This window comes from Schistosoma haematobium, chromosome 5 (genome assembly GCF_000699445.3).
Source record: "Schistosoma haematobium chromosome 5, whole genome shotgun sequence".
NCBI classification, from domain to species: domain Eukaryota; kingdom Metazoa; phylum Platyhelminthes; class Trematoda; order Strigeidida; family Schistosomatidae; genus Schistosoma; species Schistosoma haematobium.
In genome coordinates, this window is record NC_067200.1 from 21,971,540 (window position 1) to 21,995,879 (window position 24,340).

The 24,340-nt window shown below is 31.9% G+C and overlaps 1 protein-coding gene across 1 annotated transcript in view; it reads left to right on the top strand.

Annotated features, from left to right (window-relative positions):
• The window catches only part of MS3_00009380 (uncharacterized protein), a gene marked incomplete at its 5' end in the record, with an annotated part of 37,968 nt that overhangs the window by 594 nt on the left and 13,034 nt on the right, over positions 1-24,340 (top strand). Inside the window, 3 exons of the mRNA XM_035733930.2 lie at positions 5,315-5,854; positions 10,187-10,722; positions 13,657-13,900. Coding sequence (XP_035590256.1) covers positions 5,315-5,854; positions 10,187-10,722; positions 13,657-13,900 — 1,320 coding nt within the window. The remainder of the gene's footprint in view (positions 1-5,314; positions 5,855-10,186; positions 10,723-13,656; positions 13,901-24,340) is intronic.

A 24,340-nucleotide genomic window follows, 5' to 3' on the forward strand; every position in this document is an offset into this window, starting at 1 on the left:
AATCTCTTAGTTTAAGGAAAGGCAGAGAGTCTATACACCTCAACCGTAGTGATAGATTCTGAGCCATGTCACCAAGAGTCTTCAGCCATTGGTTACGATAGTCACGCGGACCACAAATGTGTAGTCTGCATCTACCAACGTGGCATATACTAGAAGTTAGTTACTTCAGTGACTGATGCCGCGTTTTGGTTTGGCTATCCCTAACTTTCTTCCAACCATCCCCAACACTAGTCAGCATTGTGTTCAGGCATATGCAACATGTGGTCCAACCATGTCAGTCTATGAAGATTCACAACTTCATTAGCCGATTTACCGAAATTCCTTCATGAAGTGCATCCAACCTCACTACTACTTACCCGGTGAGCCACGTTTCGCAGCCATAATGCAAAAAAACGAACTGCCGCGCAGTATACTCGTCAGATATCTCTCCTTCGCCATAGGTGATGCAAGTCGGCGAAAGCCAAACGAGCTTTTCAAATCCGTGCTGAGGTTTCTATTTCTATTGTTATTGAAACTTTACATTTTACTATTGTTTAACTAATATTCAAGCTTTGTTTCTACAATATATGTTATTTTCTCCATTTAGTTTATATCATAATAGTAAATTTATTTCAAAATTATGTAAATTATTTAAGTTGTTAGGGGATATGAATGTAAGAGTTCACTAAACTATGCCATATATATAGAATAGTAAAACGGTTACTATTAAAATGTCAATATCTATCATTTAAATAATGAAATGATAGTAAGTGTACACATTGGTTTATAAAAGTTATCTTTGTTATCAATAATGAATAGAATCCATTTCAGTCAGTCAGTAACAACATGGAACTTTGTACTTATGTACATCAGTCCAAGTTGCCATATCATAGTAGCATACAGATACAATTGTCCATTGAAATCCCATAGTGGTAGAAGTAGTAAGCGTATAAGCAGTAATCAGAAACATTAGGGTTTGAAGGTGTCAGTCAAGGAGTATAATCCAGTAAAATAAATTTGGAAAGAGAAGAAAATAAAGGGACATGAAGAATTCAGAAGATTATAATTTGGGAGAACACAAAGTGTAGATGCACCTGTGCCATCACACATGATTTTGAGCCATGTGTCATTCAAAGTCTCTAACCGTTGGTTGCTATCGTCTCTCACGGACTCCAACCATTTAATATTGAATATTCTAAATATTCTTTCAAATAAGTTGTTAAGTTGTATTCCTTTTAATTCCTTTTGAAATTCATTAATAGTTAACTTAATTTCTAAAAAGAATGAATCAGTCTAGAAATGAAACTGTATTATAAACACTCATTCAAGTGTTTTAGAGTATTGGAATTCGGTAAAAACTATCGATGTGATAAATGTCATATGTGATATGTATAATTAACCTTTACAAATAATAGATTAGGTTTAATTTAAATTGTTATTATCTAGAGCTTAGATTCTTAATATACTGCATATAACTTGACCAGTTGAACGTTAGAACATTCCCAAATGACAAATGAAAAGACAGAAAACAAATGAAAGGAATGTTGTACTCAACAATATCAATTACAGTATAAAACTGTCAAGTATTTAGTTTTTAGTAAAAAAACACATACAGAGGGTTATTAGCCTTTGTTAAATAGGGAAACTCCATGTAAGAATTCTAGAATATTCTTCCAAAAATTGATTGGATGGAATATCTTCAGCTTTTTTTTGAGCTTCTTAAGGCTTACTCAAGTTCATCTCATGAACTATCCTCACATATTTCCATTTCTTTAATCAGATTATAATGTTATGTTATAAATTGTTAGATTGTGATGATATGAATGAAAGTGAATATCCTCATCGTTATGTAATCTGAAATTCTTAACTTTTACTATGTAAACTTCTGATGAATCCTTTATTCCAAAATGAAATTATTGTTATCTGATTTGATGGATATTAGTTCTTTAATGACAAATCATTGTCAACAAATTGAAATAATCGCCATAGCAACCATTTTATTATTGTCATTTTATTCAATATTTAAACGGTATAAAGAGATATAACTATTTATGTGATTACAAAAAAACGAAGGAATCAATTTTGCATTACATAACCGAATATCTAATATCTTGTATCTTTTCTCTATCCTAATTATTATTAGTTACATGTACCAAAAATATAAGCTCACATATGTACATACATACATACATACATACATACTGCACATACACATACACACGCACACACAATTTTCCTGCCATATCTTTCATAAGGTTCCCAAAACACAATATATATCTATAAGACATAAGTCGATAGTTTCACTTTCTATCTTTCTTCTTTATCCTTATTCACTGATATATTTTCTTTTTTGTTGTTGTTGTTGCCTCATCCTTTTTTTTTCTTTTTTAATTTTATTGTATTAAACATTGAATAGATTATTTTATTGACCTTTTATTCACCTCTTACGTAGTGTACTAGAAGTAATAAGTAATAAGTAATGTTAGAAGTCTATTGAAATGACTAGATTGATATTTACGTTAGCAAACCCTTAAAAGAAGTTGGTATAGATATATACACCGTTTATCAATTACCATATTTCAGTTTTCTTCCATTTATGTTAGTATTTCTACATATTTACTAGTTTTGTTGTCTATCTAATACAATAGATGTATATATCTATCTATCTCTATATATATACAATTTTTAGATAGAATGTATTCAATGAATCATTAAGTATTGTAAATAAGATGACTAGGTTTAATCTACAGACAAATAATAAAGTATATCAGTAGTAGTAGTAGATGATGAAGAAAAGTAATATCTATAAGATGATCAATGAATAATCTAGAAATATGTTTTTTATACAGTCGTTTCTTTGATTGTAATAAGTATTTCAGAAATGCTTCATTGTCTAAATGAAGAAAACTTTGAATCATGTAGATTTGATCCCATTTTTTTCTCTTTGTAGAATAAGATCATTGAAGTAGTAAGAATATGTAACTTATGTAACCTATAAGAACTTTTCTCATCAGTCAGTCAGTAACAATGTGAAACTTTGTACGTATGCACATCAGTCCAAGTTGTCATATCATATTAACACAGACATGCAGTTGTCAATTCAAATCACATAGTGGTAGAGGTAGTAAGAGTATAAGCAGTAATCAGAAACATTAGGGTTTGAAGATGTTATTCAAGGAGTATAGTCGAGTGAAATAAATTTGGAAAGAGTAAAAATAAAGGGACATGAAGAATTCAGAAGATTAGAATTTGGTAGAGCACAAAAATGGAAGCACCTGTGCCATCACACATGATTTTGAGCCATATGTCATTCAAAGTCTCTAACCGTTGGTTACTATCGTTTCGCTGATCCCAACCAGATAATCTACATCTACCAACATGGCTCACTTTACTTGTCAGTAACTTCATGGATTTGTGCTATGTTTTTGTCTGGCCGAATTGTTATTTTGAAATGTAGATTTTCTATCTCTCTCTTTTGTTCCTTCTTTCCGTCGTTATTTCTTAATTTCTTTCATTATTTGTATTCTTGTTCTCTTGACTAAAGTTACGCTACCTTAACCAGAGTGTACACGTGAATTATGGAGTTCTTACAGTACAATACTGTAAATGAAATGTGTATTACAACCATTATTTGACTGAATAAATTGAAATAAATTGAACATAAGGTATTCCGTCATCACTAATAATAATAATAATAATGACTATACGTATGTAATTTTTCAGTGATTAGGAAATGGAACTTATTATTTTTCACAATTTTGTGTAAGTTACTACTTTAGATATATAGATTAATGCATAATCTATAGTAAATCATGAAATTGAAACAATTCTACGCCTGTAGCTCTCCTATGGTTACTGCCGGTCTCAAGTCTGGGTAAAGGGGGAGGGTTAGACATGGGTTTGGCAACCCTATCCCGTAGAAAAAAATCTTGCTAAAAAAATGACAACCATATTAAACAAATTAAACTCATTAACATATTACAAATATATTATTCGTATTATTCTTCTAGTTCCTCAAAAATCCCACTCAGTTGTCAGTCTATTTGACATTATGAAATTAGATACTGTGATATTACAAATACCTAAGATGTTTTCACTACAATTTGATCCCATTTTGCATACTGTTCAGAACAAAGGAATACAAGATAACTACTCCTCCTAATAAATGTGCACCCACAAGACTACCAGGGATCGAACGCAAAATTATCAGTTATTGAGATGAATCACCTGTCTATTAGAAACAATTAGTCAATATTCATTGGTTTAACTTCAATTTATCGATAAACAGTAACATAACCATTGATGAATGTAATCAATGAGAACATTTTTCATTCCTAATATATATGAACTATATCAGTAACGACTTGTGACAAATACAGCATATAAGTTAAATTGATCTTTACAAAAATGAAATAGGAAATTTGTTGTATACAGTCATTTTTAAAAATAAAACTTGACTAATTCTATGAATATAGTGTTTAACGTGTTGTGCTAATGAAGTATAATAACTTGAACTGATACATTATATAGGCTTGGTCCTACACTGTAGCTGACTGACTGAAAACGCTTATTACATTCAAGGTTAAATTGATAGGTCTAATATTTTTGATTCGTAAAATTAGCAAAATATTTTAGCGAGACTATAAATTATGGATGAACCATTCAGATTTATGATAACAAGTCTTAGATTTTGGTGAGAAATCCATTCCCGTATTTGGCTAAATAGAATCTTGGCATTATAGCTGATGTCGGTTCGTGATAAGAACCCTAAATCGAATTCCTAACTCTAACCATCGACTGAAGTCATAATCCTTATTCTTCAAACTGCTTTATAACCCTCATTTAGCTCTAATAAGTAGGCAGACACTCTCAAGATCATTTTAACGTCGCTCAAAAGGTTGTCCATAAATTATAATCTCACTATGTATACCTTAAAAAATAACTTATTTACATTGGCTTAAAACTATTCAATCGGTTAAATTCACTTGACATTATCTACTTGAATCTTACCATTGATGGTTAAGACTGTAATTGATCAGTGGGTAACATGATGTTGTTTGAAGTGAACGGTACTGTGTTCGAGTCTCAGAGTGAACATCAACTCTAAGATGCATGCACTTTCAGCTGACAAATCTCAAGTAGGACGAGACGCGCTAGTAAGTAGGTAGACACTCTCAAGGTCGCTTTAGCGTTGCTCAAAAGGTCATCCATAAATTATAGTCACATCAATATGTTTATTACTTAAACTTAATTCTATATTCAGTGAAGAGCAATTTTTTGAATTAATCATGTTAAACGTTTTTTCTTCTATTTTTCTTTTTCCCTAAATGAATAGCAACTAAGTGATAATAAGATGTTAGATGTAACAACTTCATCTTATCAATACAATTTAACACATCCATATACTACTAATATTATTACTACTAATCCAACAACAACATTACCAATATCAACAGTAAAAACATGTATTTCGATGAATGATACTACTGAAAAATCAATTAGTTTACAGTGTTCTAAATTTATTACACGTTGGATAACACATTGTCCATTTCAATGGAATATAAAATCATCAAATCAACAAAAAACTATAATAAATAATAATAATAATAATTGGCAAACAACAACAGCAGCAACAACAACTATCATTTCTAATAATCCAATTGATCCTATATATACACAATCTACATATCAACAAGATCTATTAAATTCAACCAACAAAACAATTCAAACTAATAATAATGATGAAAATATTCATGAATTTATTGAAGAATGTGTTATACCTATACCTGTATTTAATTTATTTCTATATTTAGCACAAGAAGGTGTTTATGCAAAAGATTTATTTCGACGACCTGGTAATATTGCTCAAATTAAAGTAAGTAGTATTGTTTAAAAGACCTAGTTATATATACATATATGATAGATAGTTTTTGTAATTTACATTGAAGTAACTTACTTACTTACGCCTGTTACTCTTCATGAAGGAGCATAGGCAGCTCACCAGCATTCTCCATCCAACCCTGTCCTGGGCTATCTTTTCCAGCTCTTCCCACTTTTTATTCATCCTTTTCATATCTGATTCTATTTCGCGACGTAATGTGTTCTTTGGCCTTCCTCTTTACCGCTTTCTTTCAGGATTACAAGTTAGGGAACTCCGCCTGTAACTCTTCTAGAGTTACTGCCGGTTCGAAGCCCAGATAAAGGATGATTGTGCATGGGGTTAGCGACCCCATCCCATAGAAAACTAAGTCGCTAAAAAAACGCTAACCAGCGAAAATAATTCAAACAATTTAAACTCTGACCTGGGAGTTAGAAAGTCTTCATTTAGAAGACTTATGACGCCTCGTGGTAAAAGCCGACTTCCTTCAGAAGTCACGAGGCCGATGCCCTTTCTAACAACCAGAGCAACAATTTTTATATATATGAGATAACAGGTCTTGGATTTTGGTGCGAAATTCCTATATCTATTTGGATAAGTAAACTTTTGTCATTATAGCTGATGTCAGTTCGTGGTGAAAACTCCCTATATCTAATTTTTAACATTAATCATCAATTGTAAACCATAATTGTAGTTCCTCACACCGGTTTATAATCGTCATTTGGTTCTGGTCATTAAGTGGATACTCTCAAGGTTAGTCTAGCGTTGCTCAAAAGGTTGTCCATAAATTAGAATCTCACTTGAAAATCTTATAAATCTTGCCAGATTTACTATAAGCTATGTATATTTAACTGATAAACTGAATTTTCAATAGTTGAAATTATGAGTCAGTTGAAGCTAGACCATCATGGAAAACCTGGAAACATTGGACATCCGTTTCGTCCAATGCTTCCAGGTTTTTCATAGTATTCTAGCTTCAATTGACTCATGATCTCAATTACTGAAATTATTAAAATCTCCACAAAACCCCTTCTGAAACTAAATTTTATTTCCCTATAACTTTTCTATATTGGGGAGAGAGGGTGGAGAACTCAATCAAAATTTATCCATTTATTGATTAATATTTTAACGTTAATTCATTTATTACTGGTTATTATCATGTTTATTTCCTTTGAATATGCCATTCATTGACCGTTTTTAAGGACAATATTTAGTAAACATTATTGAGTTTTACCAGATAATTTTTGATGTTTGTTTGTTTTGTTTGTTTCCAATCTATCAATAAGGTTGAAATGGATACATTCATTAAAAGTTTTATGTAGATAATCTATAATCTAATTTATTTATTTATTTAATTTTTGTAAACGAATTAATTAATTTGTAGGCGGCCTATACTCCTTTACGAGGTGTAATAGGCATAAATAAGTAGGCGATTAGTTAATTTGTAATTGATATCTATTAGATGATTTAAAGTAATGTGAATGGTTATGAAGTTGAACATATTCAAGATGCTACTCCCTGTTTTTGATGAAGTTTTGTTCACTGAGCTAGATGGTTTAGTTATGAAGCTTTCATTATTCTTCTGAACGACATTATCAGTACAAACTCCAAATAGAAGTGAAATGTTCGAATTTCTTTGTATGTTGTGGTTCACAACTTGTCTTCTATACACAATCCATTGCAAAAATGTTTACATATTTTGTATAAACTTAGTAATAATGAAAGATTGATTGATCATTTTAATAGAACAAATGATTCAATATAAACTTTACTCTAATTGATCCTGTATAGAATGTTTCATAAAGACTAATGATTAATCTAATTCTAAGAAGAAACAGTCGTGATACTATAATTCATGGATGAACCAATCAGATATAAGATAACAGGTCTTAGATTTTGGCGCGAAATACACTCATCCATATGGATAAATTGAGTTTTTACATTATAGCTGATGCTTAATGTAATTCCTAACCTTAACCATCAACTTTAAATCAGAATTTTAATTCCTCACACAGGTTTATAAGCCTCCTTTGGTTGTAGTTATTAGGTGAACACTCTTCGGGTCAATCTAGCGTCACTCAAAGGTCGTCCATAAATTATAGTCTTACCGAAACAGCTTATTGAAATCAATCTTGGTATGTAAACTTCAGTATTTTAATGTAGACTTTGCTAATTATTTCATGTCAGTTGTATAAATTTTATCAGTAAATTATTTTAAATCAAGTGTAAATTGGAGAAAATTCTTTTACTTGAGAGTGATGTTTACTGGTGGATCATAGTAAAAGAAATATTCAGTAAGGAATTCCTTACCATTTTACATACACGACTCCATTGAGGATAAAACTCAGGACCTTCAAGACTAGTGGGAAGCTCTTAACTTTTAGATTTCTGAGTTAAAATCTGAAAATTTGTATCTCCATTTCTAATGCATTCACGAGAAACAGCGATCATCATCTAGTGTCAGTGGTTGGTAGTTGCCTAACTCTCTATATGACTGAACTCTTCTAGTTAGCGCTTCTCACTAGAGCAAAAGGAATTATCTCTTAAAAAACATCATTATCATTAGTGTACGGTGTTTGATATGAAAAGGATGAATAGCAAGTAGAAAGAGCTGGAAAGGATTGCCCAGTACAGGGTTGGATGGAGAATGCTGGTAGGCGGCCTATGCTCGTCCACGAGGAGTAACAGGCGTAAGGAAGTAATACGCGATTTGTAAAGGTTGTTGAATTGACAGTTTTACAACACGGACTGACTGTAACAAGCAGTCACTGAAAACTAGGACAGATGCTTCGTCTTAACATCGGATTAATTTTGATTGAGAGAATGTCTTTTATATATTAAGTGGTCAATAAGTAATGAAACTATTGGAATCGACAAATTTTATTCGCAGTAAATGCGTAACGTTAGCAACCAGTGAAGATCAAGAAGGAATGGATATATGTTTCGCCCTAGTATAGGACTCATTCGCAGTAATTATTTACGTCCCATTCACTGGAGATCGAATCTGTGACCTTTAATTCAGCAGAGACCACTTAACATTTAGTCTGTTGAATCTGCACAAAATAAATTATTTCTACTAATATTAATAATCATACTACTGATAATAATAATAGTAATAACATAAAGGGATTATAGATGAAACTGATTTATAGAAAAATCGAAAGAGATGATAATAGACATATTGTAGATAAAGTGATTAATGATGCTTTCAATTTCAACATGAAATGGATACTGTTATTTGTTTACGTTAAGTAAAATACTAATGTGAATGTTTACACTGAATATAAGCAGTTATATATATACATCTCTGTAGATAGCATACATTATTGACTGATTTCATTTAAAGGGCTAATGAGAATGACTGTTGCTTTCATATATGGAACTACTTACATTCAAATTCATTTTTATCGGTGTTGTATGTCACAACCTAAACGTGACTAAATTTCCCTATTTATTGCTTCCAACTGTAACTTGATTTCAAAGGCATTAGTGTGGATTTGGGAGAGAGTAAAGTGTGAAGCGTTCCACGGGTGTGCGTATAAACCCTGAGCAGATGTCATGCCATGCCAATACCAAAAAGCATTAGTGACAACACAATGTTTGCTAATACGTAAGGTTATGAAGACAGTTAAATTTATCGCTTTATATAATAGACAGACTTTATTTGGTATAATAAAACAGAAACTCAAAAAGTAATGGATATTTATTTTGTTCTAGTATATATCTATTCAGTATTAAGTGTCAAAGATCCCATCGGAGATCGAGCCAAAGACTTACGAAGGATTGCAGAACATCAAGCTTAAACCATAAAGTTTAAGTTTAATGTTCAGTATTTCTAGTTTCAATCAATACTCGAACACCTCGTAAAAGTGAGTTAATCATTCTCAATTATATCAGAATTGTTTAAATGTATGAAATATGATTCATTTTAAATTCACTTGATGTTGTTTTACTTGTATCTTCCCATTGTTATTTAGGACTGCAATCGATTAGTCTCATGTTGGCATATGTGCATCGTGTGTGGATCGTCTCGATATTAACTTAAGTCACAAGTATTATAAACAAAGATGGATAGTGGCTAACAATGGATTGCAGTTTAATGCGCGTTTCATCTTATTTGGGACTCGTTAGCTGGACGTACGAGGAGTGAACATCAACTTTGGGATGTAGGTACATCCAACTGACATGTCCCAAATAAGACGAAACTTGTGTCCTGGATTCCACTACTAAGCACTATCCATCTATGATTTTTATTAAGATAAATCGAATTGAAATTATTATTTAAGTATAACTATTGTACTTCCCTGTTTTCTTTTTTTTCTTTCATAGCATATATTACAACGTTTTGCATCGGATCAAATGATTGATTGGAAAGATTATAATATTCATACTGTAGCAACAGTTGCTAAACGTGTATTATTTAATATACCAAATGGTTTAATTGGTTTAAAAGGTGAAAAACAACTATTACGTACTGCTTTATTAACACAACAACCATTAAATGATAATAATCAATTAAAAACAATATGTAAAACATCTATAATACATCATCATGATACATCTAATTTAGAAATTGATAATAACACAGAGAATTTACTCTTAGAATTAGCTGAATCAACAAATACTTCACCATTAATATCTGTATTAGATGAAACAAATTTAAATGATAATAACAAGAATGTATATTATACAAATAAAGAATATACAGAACAATTCAATGATGTAATAAGACGTGCTATCGTTATTACAAATATTGATACAACTCAACAATCTAATACGGTGAATTTATTATTTTCATATGGTTCAATAAAACAAATCTATCAATTAACTCCAGTGGATATAGAACGTGTACAAGTTTTTCAAAAGTGAGTTTTATACAATTTTAAGAAATATGATAATGTTTATTATGATGGTTTTGAATGATTTTTTCTGGTTAGCATTTTGTTTTAGCGCTTTAGTTTTCTACGAGATAGATTCGATAACCCTATGCATAACCCTCCTCCTTTATCCAAGATTGAGACCGGCAGTGATCCCCCACAGGCGTTGCAGGCGGAGTTTGTTTTAAGAACTATTTTTTCAGGTTTCAACTCAAAACCAGACCGAATTGCAATACTACGGATCATTGTGGAACAATTAGTCGAATGGAATTCATCACTTTACATCTACTTCATTGACTACGAGAAAGAATTTGATAGCGTGGCTCTTCTATCGGACACGGAACAACAAATACAGGAGAAGACGATCAGTGTAGTAGCAGCCTTAGCAACAGTAGGTCTTAACATATACAAAGAGAAAAGCAAGATTCTCCGATACAACACAATAAGCACCAATCGAATCACACTTGACAGAGAAGCTTTTGAGGATCTAAAAACCTTTACATATGTGGAAAACATCACTGACGAGCACGGTGGATCTGATGCAGATGTGAAGGCGCGGATTGGCAAAACAAGAGCAGCATATTTACAACTGAAGCACATCTGGAACTCAGAACAACTGTCAACCAATACCAATACAAATGTCAAAACAGTTCTACTGTATGGGGGTGGAAACTTGCAGAACAACGAAAGCCATCATTCAGAAGATACAAATGTTTATTAAGAGTTACCTACGCAAAATACATCGGATCCGTTGGCCAGACACTATCAGCAACAATCTGCTGTGAGTGAGAACAAACCATATTCCGGCGAAGGAAGAAATCAGGAAGAAGCACTGGAAGTGGATAGGATACACATGGAGGAAAGCACCCAACTGCGTCACAAGGCAGGCCCTCAAAGCCAAAGGAGGTGAGGAAAACCAAAGAATACATGAGGCCGAAAAATGGAGACAAGCCTGAGAAGAATGAACAAGAACTGGATGGAACTAGAAGAAAAGGTCCAGGACAGAGTGGGTTGGAGAATGCTTGTCGGCGGCCCATGCTCCATTTGGGGGTTAACAGGCGTAAGTAAGTCATGACGTATCTGTTAAGTTCATAAGAAGGTGAATTAGTTGATAAGATTGAGAATCTGTATTGACTAATTTGATTGGGATATGTATTATGCAAGCTCAACAATCGCCAAACTCAATGTACGATGTTGGTTGACTTGTGATCAGGTTGTAATGAAGCTGATTACTTTCAAATTGAGTTGTTCCATTAGTTCATGAAGTCGTTGACTGTTGATTTTTATTTGTTGAAATGTACAGAGTTTTCTCTTAAGATATAATAATTTTTATAACCGATGTTTAGAAATGTTAATTGAAATGGTTCGGAATTGATCACAATCTTTTAGATCGATTCGTTCTTCATATTCCCTAAGATTCTATATTTAGAAATTTTGTATATGTTTAATCCAGAATTATTGGCGTAATAAATTTTTATTCTTCCTCTATTGCGACATATTTGGTTAAGATTATTCACATTGTTAATATCAAATTAGCCATTGTAGTTTTGTACAAAAGTTTTCAAAGGATTATACTAAGGTTTATCAAAGCCTTGACCATACGAAAATTGAATTCTCCCTTTATGTATTCAAAAACTATTTGTTTCTTTTTTACCATTAATCTACTCTGGTAATATTGATTGATTTTCCAACGATGTTTTTCCATAGTGAACTTTATTATTATTATCTTTGTTTCCGTTTATCTTTTAATTTGTCTAATTGACCTGTTATGATTCATATATAGTTTCGTTACCAAGTGTATTTATAATCAGATTGTTTTAAATGTATTTCACAAGTTTATCATATAATCTTCATTTTCTCGTCGGATTATCCAGATTTTTGATTGAGATCATAAACCGATTGATGTTAGACCACCGTTGGTAACCTAAGGTGAGCACATGTTAATTATCATTATAGGGGTTGTGGAGATTATTAAGTTTTTCATTGCGATCACGAGATCCGTGTCGGGCAGAGATGGGTATCTACCTCAGTACAATGGAAGATCACGAAATTTCGTGGATTGGTTGATGTTAGACACTAAAACCACTGGATGCTGGTTCACTAGTCCAGTAGGTTAAGCGTTCACGAGCGAGACTGAAGACCCTGGGTTCGGATACCGCGGGCGGGGTCGTGGATTAGCACTACTGAGGAGTCCCACAATAAAAAAAATGGCCGTCCATTGCTACCAGTTTTCCAATGGTGGTCTAACATCAATCGATTCATGATCTCAATCAGAAGCGTAATAAACTCCACAACCCTTATACTGATAATTATCAAGATTTATCAAGGCAACTAATTGTTTGAAGTTTTATTATCACTGTTCTATATTCACTTATTATGAGCAGATGATATTTTCTACAATTCTGCTACTACTCTGACAAAATCTGTAGTCTTTCAAATGCTTTGAGTGATAGTACTATGATACTTAGTATCTGTTGATCTTCCTTTGAAATTCATTTTGTTACGTTATCACTGATTTATGTTAATACCCTTTCCTAACATTGTTGAAATGCTTATCACAGTCGATGGATTGATATTTAATGTGATATGTGTAAACAATGATGAAATGTTATATCAAAATGTATACTACCTAAGTTAATGTTTAAATTCACTTGGTGTTGTCTTACTTGTATAAACATAAGCAAGTGGCTATCAGGACTCAGTAGCTAACTGAAGAACGCGATGGCGTTTGAAGCGAATGGTATTGGGTTCGAGTCTCAGAGTGAATATCAACTCCGGGATGCAGATCCATCCATCTGATGTGCCCTAAACAGGACGAAACGCGCGTAAAACTGCATTACAATGCTAGTCACTATTCATATTTGTTTAAGAAGTTAATCTTTGTTTTTCTGTTGTTTATTTTTTCTTCAAAAATCTTTAAAGTATACTTAAAGATTTAACTATAGCACATCGTCAACTAACTATAATGATATTTGGTATATTACATCAACTTGTATTCAATATGGCATTTAATACAGCTAATCAAAATCATGGATTAGAAAATGATAATGATGAATTACCTAATATTCCATTACTTAAATTAGCTGAAGGAGTTGTAAAATCAGTTGCTGGTTCAATGTTTCATTCATGTGCATCATCAATATTGTTAATAAATCAAACAACACAAGTAAGTTTTATTTATAAAATAAACATTTTTAATTTATTCAAGTTTTGTTCTAGTTTAATTTATAAATTTTATGCTAAATTAATAATATAACTAACTATATGAAAACAATTGATGAATCGATTTGGAATCAGATGAAACATATAGGACATTGGTTACTACTTAATTATCAGGGGAGATATTTATCTATTAGTCAGTCAGTTACAACGTAAGATCAGGCACATATATACATCGCTCCAAGTTGGCACACTTCATTAGCACTACAAGATGAACATCGGATTCATAGAAGTAGTTCACTCAATGGTGTAATATATAAAGGAAAGATTTTATGTAAGGATATAGTCAAAAAGAAAGAATCTATATCTAGTTAGGAATCAATAGATTTCTTCTAGGTCTATTGCACTGATGATGATGAACTCTAGAAAACAGATGAAAATTGTGTTCAAATATATTTCATTTATTCATAATAATTCATCTCGTGGAGTATAATATTTATTTAGTGGAAATATGAGAAAATGTAACTTTAGATCAAATTTACACGAATATTCGTCAAGATTAGAATGAATAGTTTGACAGTAATTGAGCGCCGAGTATAGAGAAGTCATTATATGTGAAAATTATATTTGAAATATTCTCAACGATTGAAATTTAACTAATTCCAACGTTTCGTCCAGCTAACCTGTCTGGACTTCTTCAGGGTAGTAATCAAAATCAAAATTATCCAGACAGTTTAGCTGGACGAAACGTTGGAATTAGTTAAATTTCAATCGCTGAGAATATTTCAAATATAATTTTCACATATAATGATTTAGATAAAATTATTTGTAAAATGGATAAGTAAAAACACCAACATATCAGTACTCAAATTAATAGTGCTATCCTTACATGTGATAGCTTTTTATCATCCATTTCGTTGGAATCAAATCATGATTCTATGTTGCCTATTATTTTAATGGTAGACTATTAAACTTCCAGCAAACTAATACAACTAGCTTAGCACAGTACAGACATACAGAATTAATCGGGTAGACTATAATTTATGGATGACTTTTGAACAGCGCAATAGTGACTTTGAGACGGCTCACTTACATACTAAAGTCAGATAGAATTATAAATTAAGATTGGAATTTATAGTTAGAGTTAAGGATTAAGAATTAAATGAACGGTTTTCATCATAAACTAATATCGATACCAAACTGATATTTGATTATATGAATGAATGAATTTCGCATCAAAATTCAAAACCTATCATTCTTAACTTCATTAATTCATCATAGCCTCGCTGAATAGTCTGAGAATGCAACGAGCACGACAGATGCTTAGAATTGATTATGTTTTATTAAGTTTACCGGTCTCCATAGCTGGTCGTAGCCTTATAACATATGCTGCTTCTTGAATCACAACATCAATGCATGTAGTGTGTACCACTGATAGAATCAAGGTTACATTTCTTGCAGTTTAAACCTACCAAGACATTGATCTAGAGATGAGTGGTATAGTCTCTGAGAAATTGTACGAACGGATATGTACATATATATACCAGATGAAGACTTGTGAATTTACGGGCTTTCGAAATGACCATACACCATCAAAACTTACCGTTTGACTAATGCAGCTTAATTCTTTGACTCAATAGTGCAAGTCCCAGTAACTGATGGATTTTTTTCACACCATACAAACATAGTTTTTTAATCAGTGATCAAGCTAATCAGTTATGGTTAGTATGAGCACTTTAATTCTCACTTATGTTACTGACATAAAGGTTAAATTTATTATTATAAACCATAGAGTTAAGTACTATAGCATCCCAGTAATATAATACCTTGAGAACGATATAGTTGATTATTCTTTTTCCTGCAGTATTTTAGGTGTAATAAGCATGGTAACCAAGCAGTTAGTAAGAAAATCCAAAGATATTTAAAGATTTATGATCTCTTATCGAAATAGTGTATCGTACCAATGAATGTAGTTGATATCATGGTATTATTATTATTATTTATTATTTCAATGTTTTAAAATAGAAGTGCGGGGGCAGAATATATCGCTGTTCATTGTACCCTTTTATTATTTGTTCAGCTTTTCATCTTGTATATACTTTACCATCGGTAATCTTTTAATCTGGGGTCAAATTTCAGTATATATTTATAAACTTTTTTATTTGTAGTCGACGATTTTTAACTAAACACATAATAAGCTTACAGTCTCATATAAGTCATACAGTGATTATTATCTTGTCATATCATCTTACAGATAAGTAGGTTTATGGCTTAACCAACGTATTTAAATAGATATTTGATGTATTAATAAAATAGGTATTAGTTTGTAAAAGTTTTTGTATGTGACTATAATTTAACTATTTAGAATATAAAATTCACCAATGAAACACATCTCTATGTTACATATTTATAACTTCATAAGATGATCTTGAAGTTATTAACTTCTAGTTTGAGCTATGTTGGTAGATGCAGACTACTTGGTTGAGGTCCACGTGACTATCGTAACCAAAAATTGTAGACTCTTGGTGACATGGCTCAGAATCGATCACAGTGGTGTAGGTGTATACACTCTCTGTCTTCCCTCAAACCGTGAGATTAAAATCGTTTTATATCTTTCTTTCTACAGCATATATCTTCCTGTATTGTATCCTTATATGCAATCTTTCTTTGATATATTATCACCATTGAATTAACTACTATGAATCCGGTGTTCATCTTGTTGTGCTAATGAGTAAGGTGTGGCAATTTAGACCAATATACATATAACTAGGTATACATTGAATAACTTTTGATTGAAACTGCTATTCAGTTGACGTAGTACTAAACTTTGATAAAATGTATAAATAGCAAGAACAAAATAAATGTAAATAATATTTCATGATGAGTGGAGATTTAGAAAATTATTGAGTTTCTTCAATAATTCAAACATATCTAATTCAGATTATTATTGAAATTCTGAAAGCAGTGAATGAACATTTCGTTCCAGTGTAGGAATCCTCACAATTGCTTATGCATTATTCTCCCATTGAAATCAAATTTACGACCTCCTAAATCCTGAATGAATAGCATATTTAATATCTAAACAAATACGTATAAATCGTTTTTTCTTGTTAGCGTTTTTTTAGCGAGTTAATTTTCTACGGGATTTCATCGCTAATCCCATGCCCAACCCTCCTCCTTTATACGGGCTTGGGACCGGCAGTGGCCTTCGAGGGGCTCCAGGGTTGGAGAATGCTAGTCGGTGACCTATGCTTCTTTGGGAGTAACAGGCGTATGCATATATGTATAAAACACATGCGTAACCATCGGTTTTATTAACTGATCTTTTAATCGTAGTACACTGTCTCCAGTTTGTATTTATACAGTAATTCACATTCAATTATATAGGTGCTTCGTATTTATGTAATAATAATTTCAATGCACAAATTGAAGTCATTCATTTGATTTAAACTTATTTGAAAAAAAGCAAAATTAGACTAAACTGAATTAGTGGATTACATTTCCCCAATTTAAGCGATAAAATAAGCCTATATGTATATATAATCATATGGATATCAAAGATTGATTGTATAAATTTCAATTTTAAATCAATCAATGTATCTATATGAAATAAAGGTTAGTTGCTATGATCATATATTAAATATTAATCCCTAGACACTGGCGCCAATTAGTATATTTTAAAAAAAATTATAAACTTTTATATAAATGAATTTCTGTTACTAAGTATATTTAATTTATAAATTATTTTTTTCCTAGAAAGAAATTGTTAAAGAAAAAATATCAGATGGGTTTTGTGGAGATTGTTGTAATTTCAATGGTTAAGATCATGAGTGAGTTGAAGCTAGACCACCATGGCTTCACGAGCTATATCATGGAGTTCTAGTGAGAAGTAGTGACAAGTCGAGTTCAACTAGGTCTGTTGTGAGATAGTAACTCACCGAAGACAGTGGTGAATGTGTCGCTCAATTTCGTGGATTAGTTGAAGTTAGACATTAACGCCGTCGGATGCCGGCTTAGTGGTCTAGTGGTTAAGTGCTTGGGCGTGAAACCAGTAGGTCCTGGGTTCGAAACTCGCAGGGTGCGAGGTCGTGGATGAGAACTGCTGGGGAGTCCCACAATAGGACGAAGCGGCCGTCCAGTGTTTCCAGGTGTTCCATGGTGGTCTAGCTTTAACTGACTCATGGTTTTAACCATTGAAAGAAAAAATAGTTAAATATTAATGATTACTAAATAAAATGAGATAATAAGTAGTATAATTTACTATGTATAAAAATGAAATATTAATAGTCAGTGTGGTCAATTTCTAATTTGACCTTGAAAAAGTTATTCATCAACTTATTGATTTTATTAATAATCAATTTAATAGATAATATTTCAATAATTCAATAAGATATTAAATTAATATAATATTGATGAATATGTTGCTATGAGTTCTATTATTTGGCATTATTATCAAATTATATACTAGAAACTTGTTAATAATCATTGATAAATTTCATGCAATTAGTTCCCTTTATGAATTTAAATAAAGCAAGAACAAATATTGGTGCAGAATAGTATGAATTCATATTATTTCGAGGTTTCTCGTCAGCTGCTTACAAACCAAAAAATGTGATAGAATTTTACATTGAGATAGAGTGAAAACAAATGACATAGATGAGTGTAAATAACTGGGTTACAATAATAACTATATATATATATATATATATATATATATATATATATATATATATATATATATATGCTAGAACAGGTCAGAGGTCAAAAGGAATTAATTCTAAAGAGAAATCTAATAGATAATCATACATACAATGAACTTAAACCTAAAGGATCACAATTACCGTACTTATACGGCCTACCCAAAACTCACAAGCCCAATATCCCGATTAGACCAATATTATCCATGGCCAATTCGCCTTTCCATAAACTCGCCCGCTGGCTGACAAAGTGCCTTGAACCAATACGAAAGAAACTAACACCTTACAGTCTAAAAGATAGTTTTGAATTTGTACAAAAACTCGACAACCTAAATGTTTCCGATAAATTTATGGTTTCATTTGACGTCTCATCGCTCTTCACAAACATCCCCTTTGAAGAAACGATAGAGATCATATGTGATTATCCTGAACTTCTACCCCTACCAATCCATGATTTTAAACAGCTTCTCTTCTTATGTACAAAAAACATACAATTTCAATTCAATAATATCCTTTACCGCAAAATCGATGGAGTTGCCATGGGTAGCCCATTGGGCCCGATCCTTGCCGATATATTTATGGGAAACCTAGAACAAAAAAAGCTTAAGCACGTAATCGATGGTACTACACTGTATTGCAGATATATTGATGACACATTCCTCGTCTGCAACAATCACGATCACGCCATTAAGCTACTCGATCTATTTAATAAAGCACACGAGGACATAGAGTTTACTATGGAACAAGAAGCTGAAGACAAATTCCATTTCCTCGATGTTGGGATCCGACGAACATCTGATGGTAAATTACATAGACATATTCACCATAAAAATACCTGGAGTGGTCTTTATCTCAATTACCACAGTTTCTGCCCAATGAGTTACAAAAAGGGTATTGTACGAACCCTTTTTGACCGCGCTCAAAAAATCTGTTCAAAAGAATACCTTAATGATGAAATTAATCTGATTACTAATGTTCTACGCGATAATGAATACCCATTGAAATTTATCCAGAAATATGCCAAAAGCAATCCTCATACAAAATACGATGGAGTAGAAAGAAAAACCTGTTTTTTACACTTACGTTTCAAAGGTGATGAAATCACTGGAATAATCAATCAAAGAATAAACTCTGCGTTGAAAGTCACCTACCCAGCAGCAAAACTTATGACAGTATGGCAAACGAACTGCTCACTTCAACAAACCAAAATCGACAAGCCCTCTTTTCTTAGTAGCTCCAACTGCATCTACCAATTTACATGTACGTGCCAAAGCACATACATTGGAAGAACTGAGAGAAGAGTGCATGTCCGCATTTCTGAGCACGTTCCAAAAAACTTGAGGCTGCGTGGGACCAGGGCTTTCAACAGTGCAATAGCTCGACATCTACTTGACACCGGGCACACCATCGACATTCCTCATGCTTTCAAAGTTATCAATAGACAAAGAAGTACGACCACCCTCCGTTTTGCTGAAGCTATTATGATCAAAAAACTTAAACCTGACTTATGCATTCAAAAAGAGACGTTAATTAGCTTATCACTACCCTGGTAACCCTTTATTATTATTATTATTATTATTTTATTTTTATTTATTTTAAAATATTTATATTCCTCCCCTATTACATAATTCTTAAACCACATTATTATTTACGCATTTCCACCACCTGATCCTCCTAAATTATCTTAACTTTTCATATTCTATTTAATTATTATTACGTAACCTATCTTATGATTATTCAATTCTATTATTACACCACCCAACCCGAATTAATTCCCTTTGACCTCTGACCTGTTCTAGCATATATATATATATATATATAGTTATTATTGTAACCCAGTTATTTACACTCATCTATGTCATTTGTTTTCACTCTATCTCAATGTAAAATTCTATCACATTTTTTGGTTTGTAAGCAGCTGACGAGAAACCACGAAATAATATGAATTCATACTATTCTGCACCAATATTTGTTCTTGCTTTATTTAAATTGATAAATTTGTAGGAGTATTCTTTTGACTTAGCATTTATTCATCTGGATCATATAAACGTGTTCTTACATGATACTTCAAGGGATTCTACAGTAATTTGGAAGACTCTCCCAGTCCCCCATATCGTACGATTATTCCATGTACCTAAATAAATGCTTGCTCTGGTTGTCAAAAAGGGCATCAGCCTCGTGACATCCGAAGAAACTCGGCTTTCACCATGAGGCGTCATAACTCTTCTAAATGAGGATCTTCTGACTCCCAGGTCAGAGTTTAAATGGTTTGAATAATTTTTTCTGGTTGGCGTTTTTTAGTGAGTTGGTTCTCTATGCTATGGGGTCGCTAACTCCATGCTTAACCCTACTTCTTTATTCGGGATTGGGACCGGCAGTCTGCCCTCAATGGGGCTCCAGGCGGAGTTACTTCAGGGGTCAGGTAACTATAATTTTGAAGTCAGATGTTTGAAGATAATACATAATTACATTGAAGCCAAAGTCTGGTAACGATTATTTCTAGTAAGTAGTGTTGATGGAACTTTGGAAATATTAGTTGGTGTTTTCGAACTTGAATCTAAACAAAAACAATTAACTCATCTGAGCTACAACTAACTTCCTGTAAAACTGAGATATTTCATGTAATTGGTTCCCTTTATGAATTTAAATAGAGCAAGAACAAACATTGATGCAGAATAGTATGAATTCGTATTATTTCGAGGTTTCTCATCAGCTGCTTACAAACCAAAATTGTGATAGAATTTTTTTACATGGAGATAGTCTGAAAACAATTGACATAAATGAGTGTAAATCACTGGATTACAATAATAACTTATATATATATATATATATATATATATATATATATATATATGCTAGAAACAGGTCAGAGGTCAAAAAGGGGGTTAGTCCAGGTTGGGTAGTGTAATAATTTAGTGAAATTCATAAATTGTGTGATAATTGTAGAGATTAATGGAATTAAATAATGATAAGGTAGATTACGTAATAATTATTAGATAATTAAACTGACTGACGATTGGGTAGTAATCAAAGTTATTTTTATTTAAAAAGTTTAAACGAGATTATAACTAAACCAACTCCACACTATAGGCAGACGGTGGTTAGCAGTGGAATCCGGGACGCACATTTCGTCCTATTTAGGATACATTGGTCGGGTGAATCTGGACGCGAGAGTCGGCGTTCGTCCTGAGAGTTAAACCCAGTGTCTTTCGCTACCAACGCTATTGCATTACCGCTTAGCCAATGAGTTAACCCTCCATCTCTACTTACATTGATTGTGACTTATTGGCAATATCGAGTCAATCTGCTCAGGATACGCATTTGCCAACAGACATTTATCAGTCCCAGTCCTAAACACCAATGGGAATATCTAGACATCTAGTATATATGAATGAACACCACATCATTTTCTTCTGAATTCCCAATTAGTATCAAGATTTAAATATGAGGAGGAACTCAATCTCTTCACCTAAAACTCAGTACTAACATCTTTGAGAGTCACATTAATTTTTATCTTGTAGAATCATCCCTTGCTAGTGAATACCACCTGACATGAAACATAGATTTAGAGGTTTTTATCAATATCAGTCGCTTCATATGAAGATTAATGAGTATAATGTGAATTATATATTTACAAAATTGAATCATAGTCATAAATAGTCCGTTCATTTCTATTTATGGTGTTTTGTAGTAATAGATTATTATATCCTGATGAGAATAATGAATAGTAAGTGTTGGGATCTATTTCTGGACCAATACTATACCTATATTTGTATTGTATAATTGTTAAGTAACTAAACTGTGCATATGCATGTTCCTTTTATTATAAGCTTTCGTTTGACCTGTGATTCATGTCCAGTCTATCTATTACTATCTCTCACATTCATATCCACTTTTTCCTGAATCTTGTACAAATGTGTATTTTTTATTTTTATGGTACGATGTGATCTGTTTGGTTGATATATATACACCCAGTATGTTTGAAATAAATGATTTCAATATCACAGTGGCTGATATTGATGTTCTCGACTCAACAGGCAGGGCTAGGCATGAAGCAAGACCAATAACTACTCTAGACTGCTCGTACAAGTTTTATGCGTCATTGGTCCGGTCGATAAATTACTGTTCTCTACTTGACGATATCATTACATTATACATTAATAAGACACTGGGCACAAGTTATAATATAGATAGTCATTATAACTACCAGGCTATTACATTATTATTATTATTACTAACGAATTCAATCAGACTTTATATAATTATAACTTCCAATTATATTTTACACTTTTACATTTTCTCTTATTTATTCACCCTTTCATTACATTAGTCATACTTTTTTTGTTTTATTATTGAAATCATGTATTATTTACAGTGTTTTAATCTTTATTTTTATCGTTAACGCCTATCTGTTTTTTTCTTTTTGCTACAGAAAGGGAGATAATAATAATAAACTCACATATCAACAATATTACTAGAGAACATTATTGTTACTATGAGTATTATTATTATGATTAGTTTATAATTCTACATATTTATTTTTCTCCATTTTATATGAAGGATTCATAATCTTTTGTTTAAATGAATTCATTGAATGTGTTGAACAAGTAAAAATAAAAAAAAATAAAAAAAGAGAAAGAAAGAAATACTATAATGCATTAACACAATGTCATCCATGTATAATCATTATTTATCATGTCAGATTTAATTTCTTTTTTCATTATCTTACTTTATTTACTTCTTTCTTTTTTTTTATATTTATTTATTATCTAATCATCCGCTTCCATTAGAGAAGAGAAGAAAAAAATAATCAAATGTAGGATGTATATATACTACTGAATTGTAATGTATAATGATTGTTAATAGTAATATTTAATGATATTAATGGTAGATAGGATAATGTATGATTATTATTATTATATATAAACATTAGTTGAATGTAGATGAAGCTAATTCAATTATCTCTCTCTCTATATATAGCACATTTGTTGTGGATTATTTAAATCTTTTCTACCTTTGTTTTTCCAATAGCCAATATCAAAGAGTAATTGATTTTGAGTATTATTTTAATGAATAATATAGAATGAAGATATGGTGTGTTAGCTGGTTTTCTTATTTGTTGATTGTTGTCAATGGAAAATTACAGTTATGATATGTTGGTTACTTTCTTACTTGCTAACACCTGTTCATCCTCTTGGAGAAGCTTAGGTCGACCACCATCATTCTCTATCCAACCCTGTCCTTGGCATATGCTATGTTGATTGCAAATAAAAGATATATATATATATATATATATATATATATATATAACTCAATGGGCGGAAAAAATTCATTTATTACGTTTCGTAACTTAATGTAAGGCACTTCTTCAGTGCAAGATGTCGTTTATATTAAGTTATGAAATACAATTTTTCTACTCATTAAGGTATAATAAAATTATATTTATTAATGAGTTTCTATTCAATACTCAATTTATTTTATAATTTTTGTCAGATTGTGGAGATTTTAACAATTTTAATAATTGAATTCATATGTCAATTAAAGTTAGAACACCATGTAAAACCTGGAAGCATTGGATGGCTGTTTTCTTGTAGTATGGGACTTTTCAGTAATGCGCATCCATGATTTCGCGCATGGACTCCAAACTCAGAAACTTAGGTCTCCCGCGCGAACGCTTAACCTCTAGACCACTAAGCCGACCGGTGTCTATCGATATTGAAGTCTAACTTCAACTAATCCACGAAATCTCA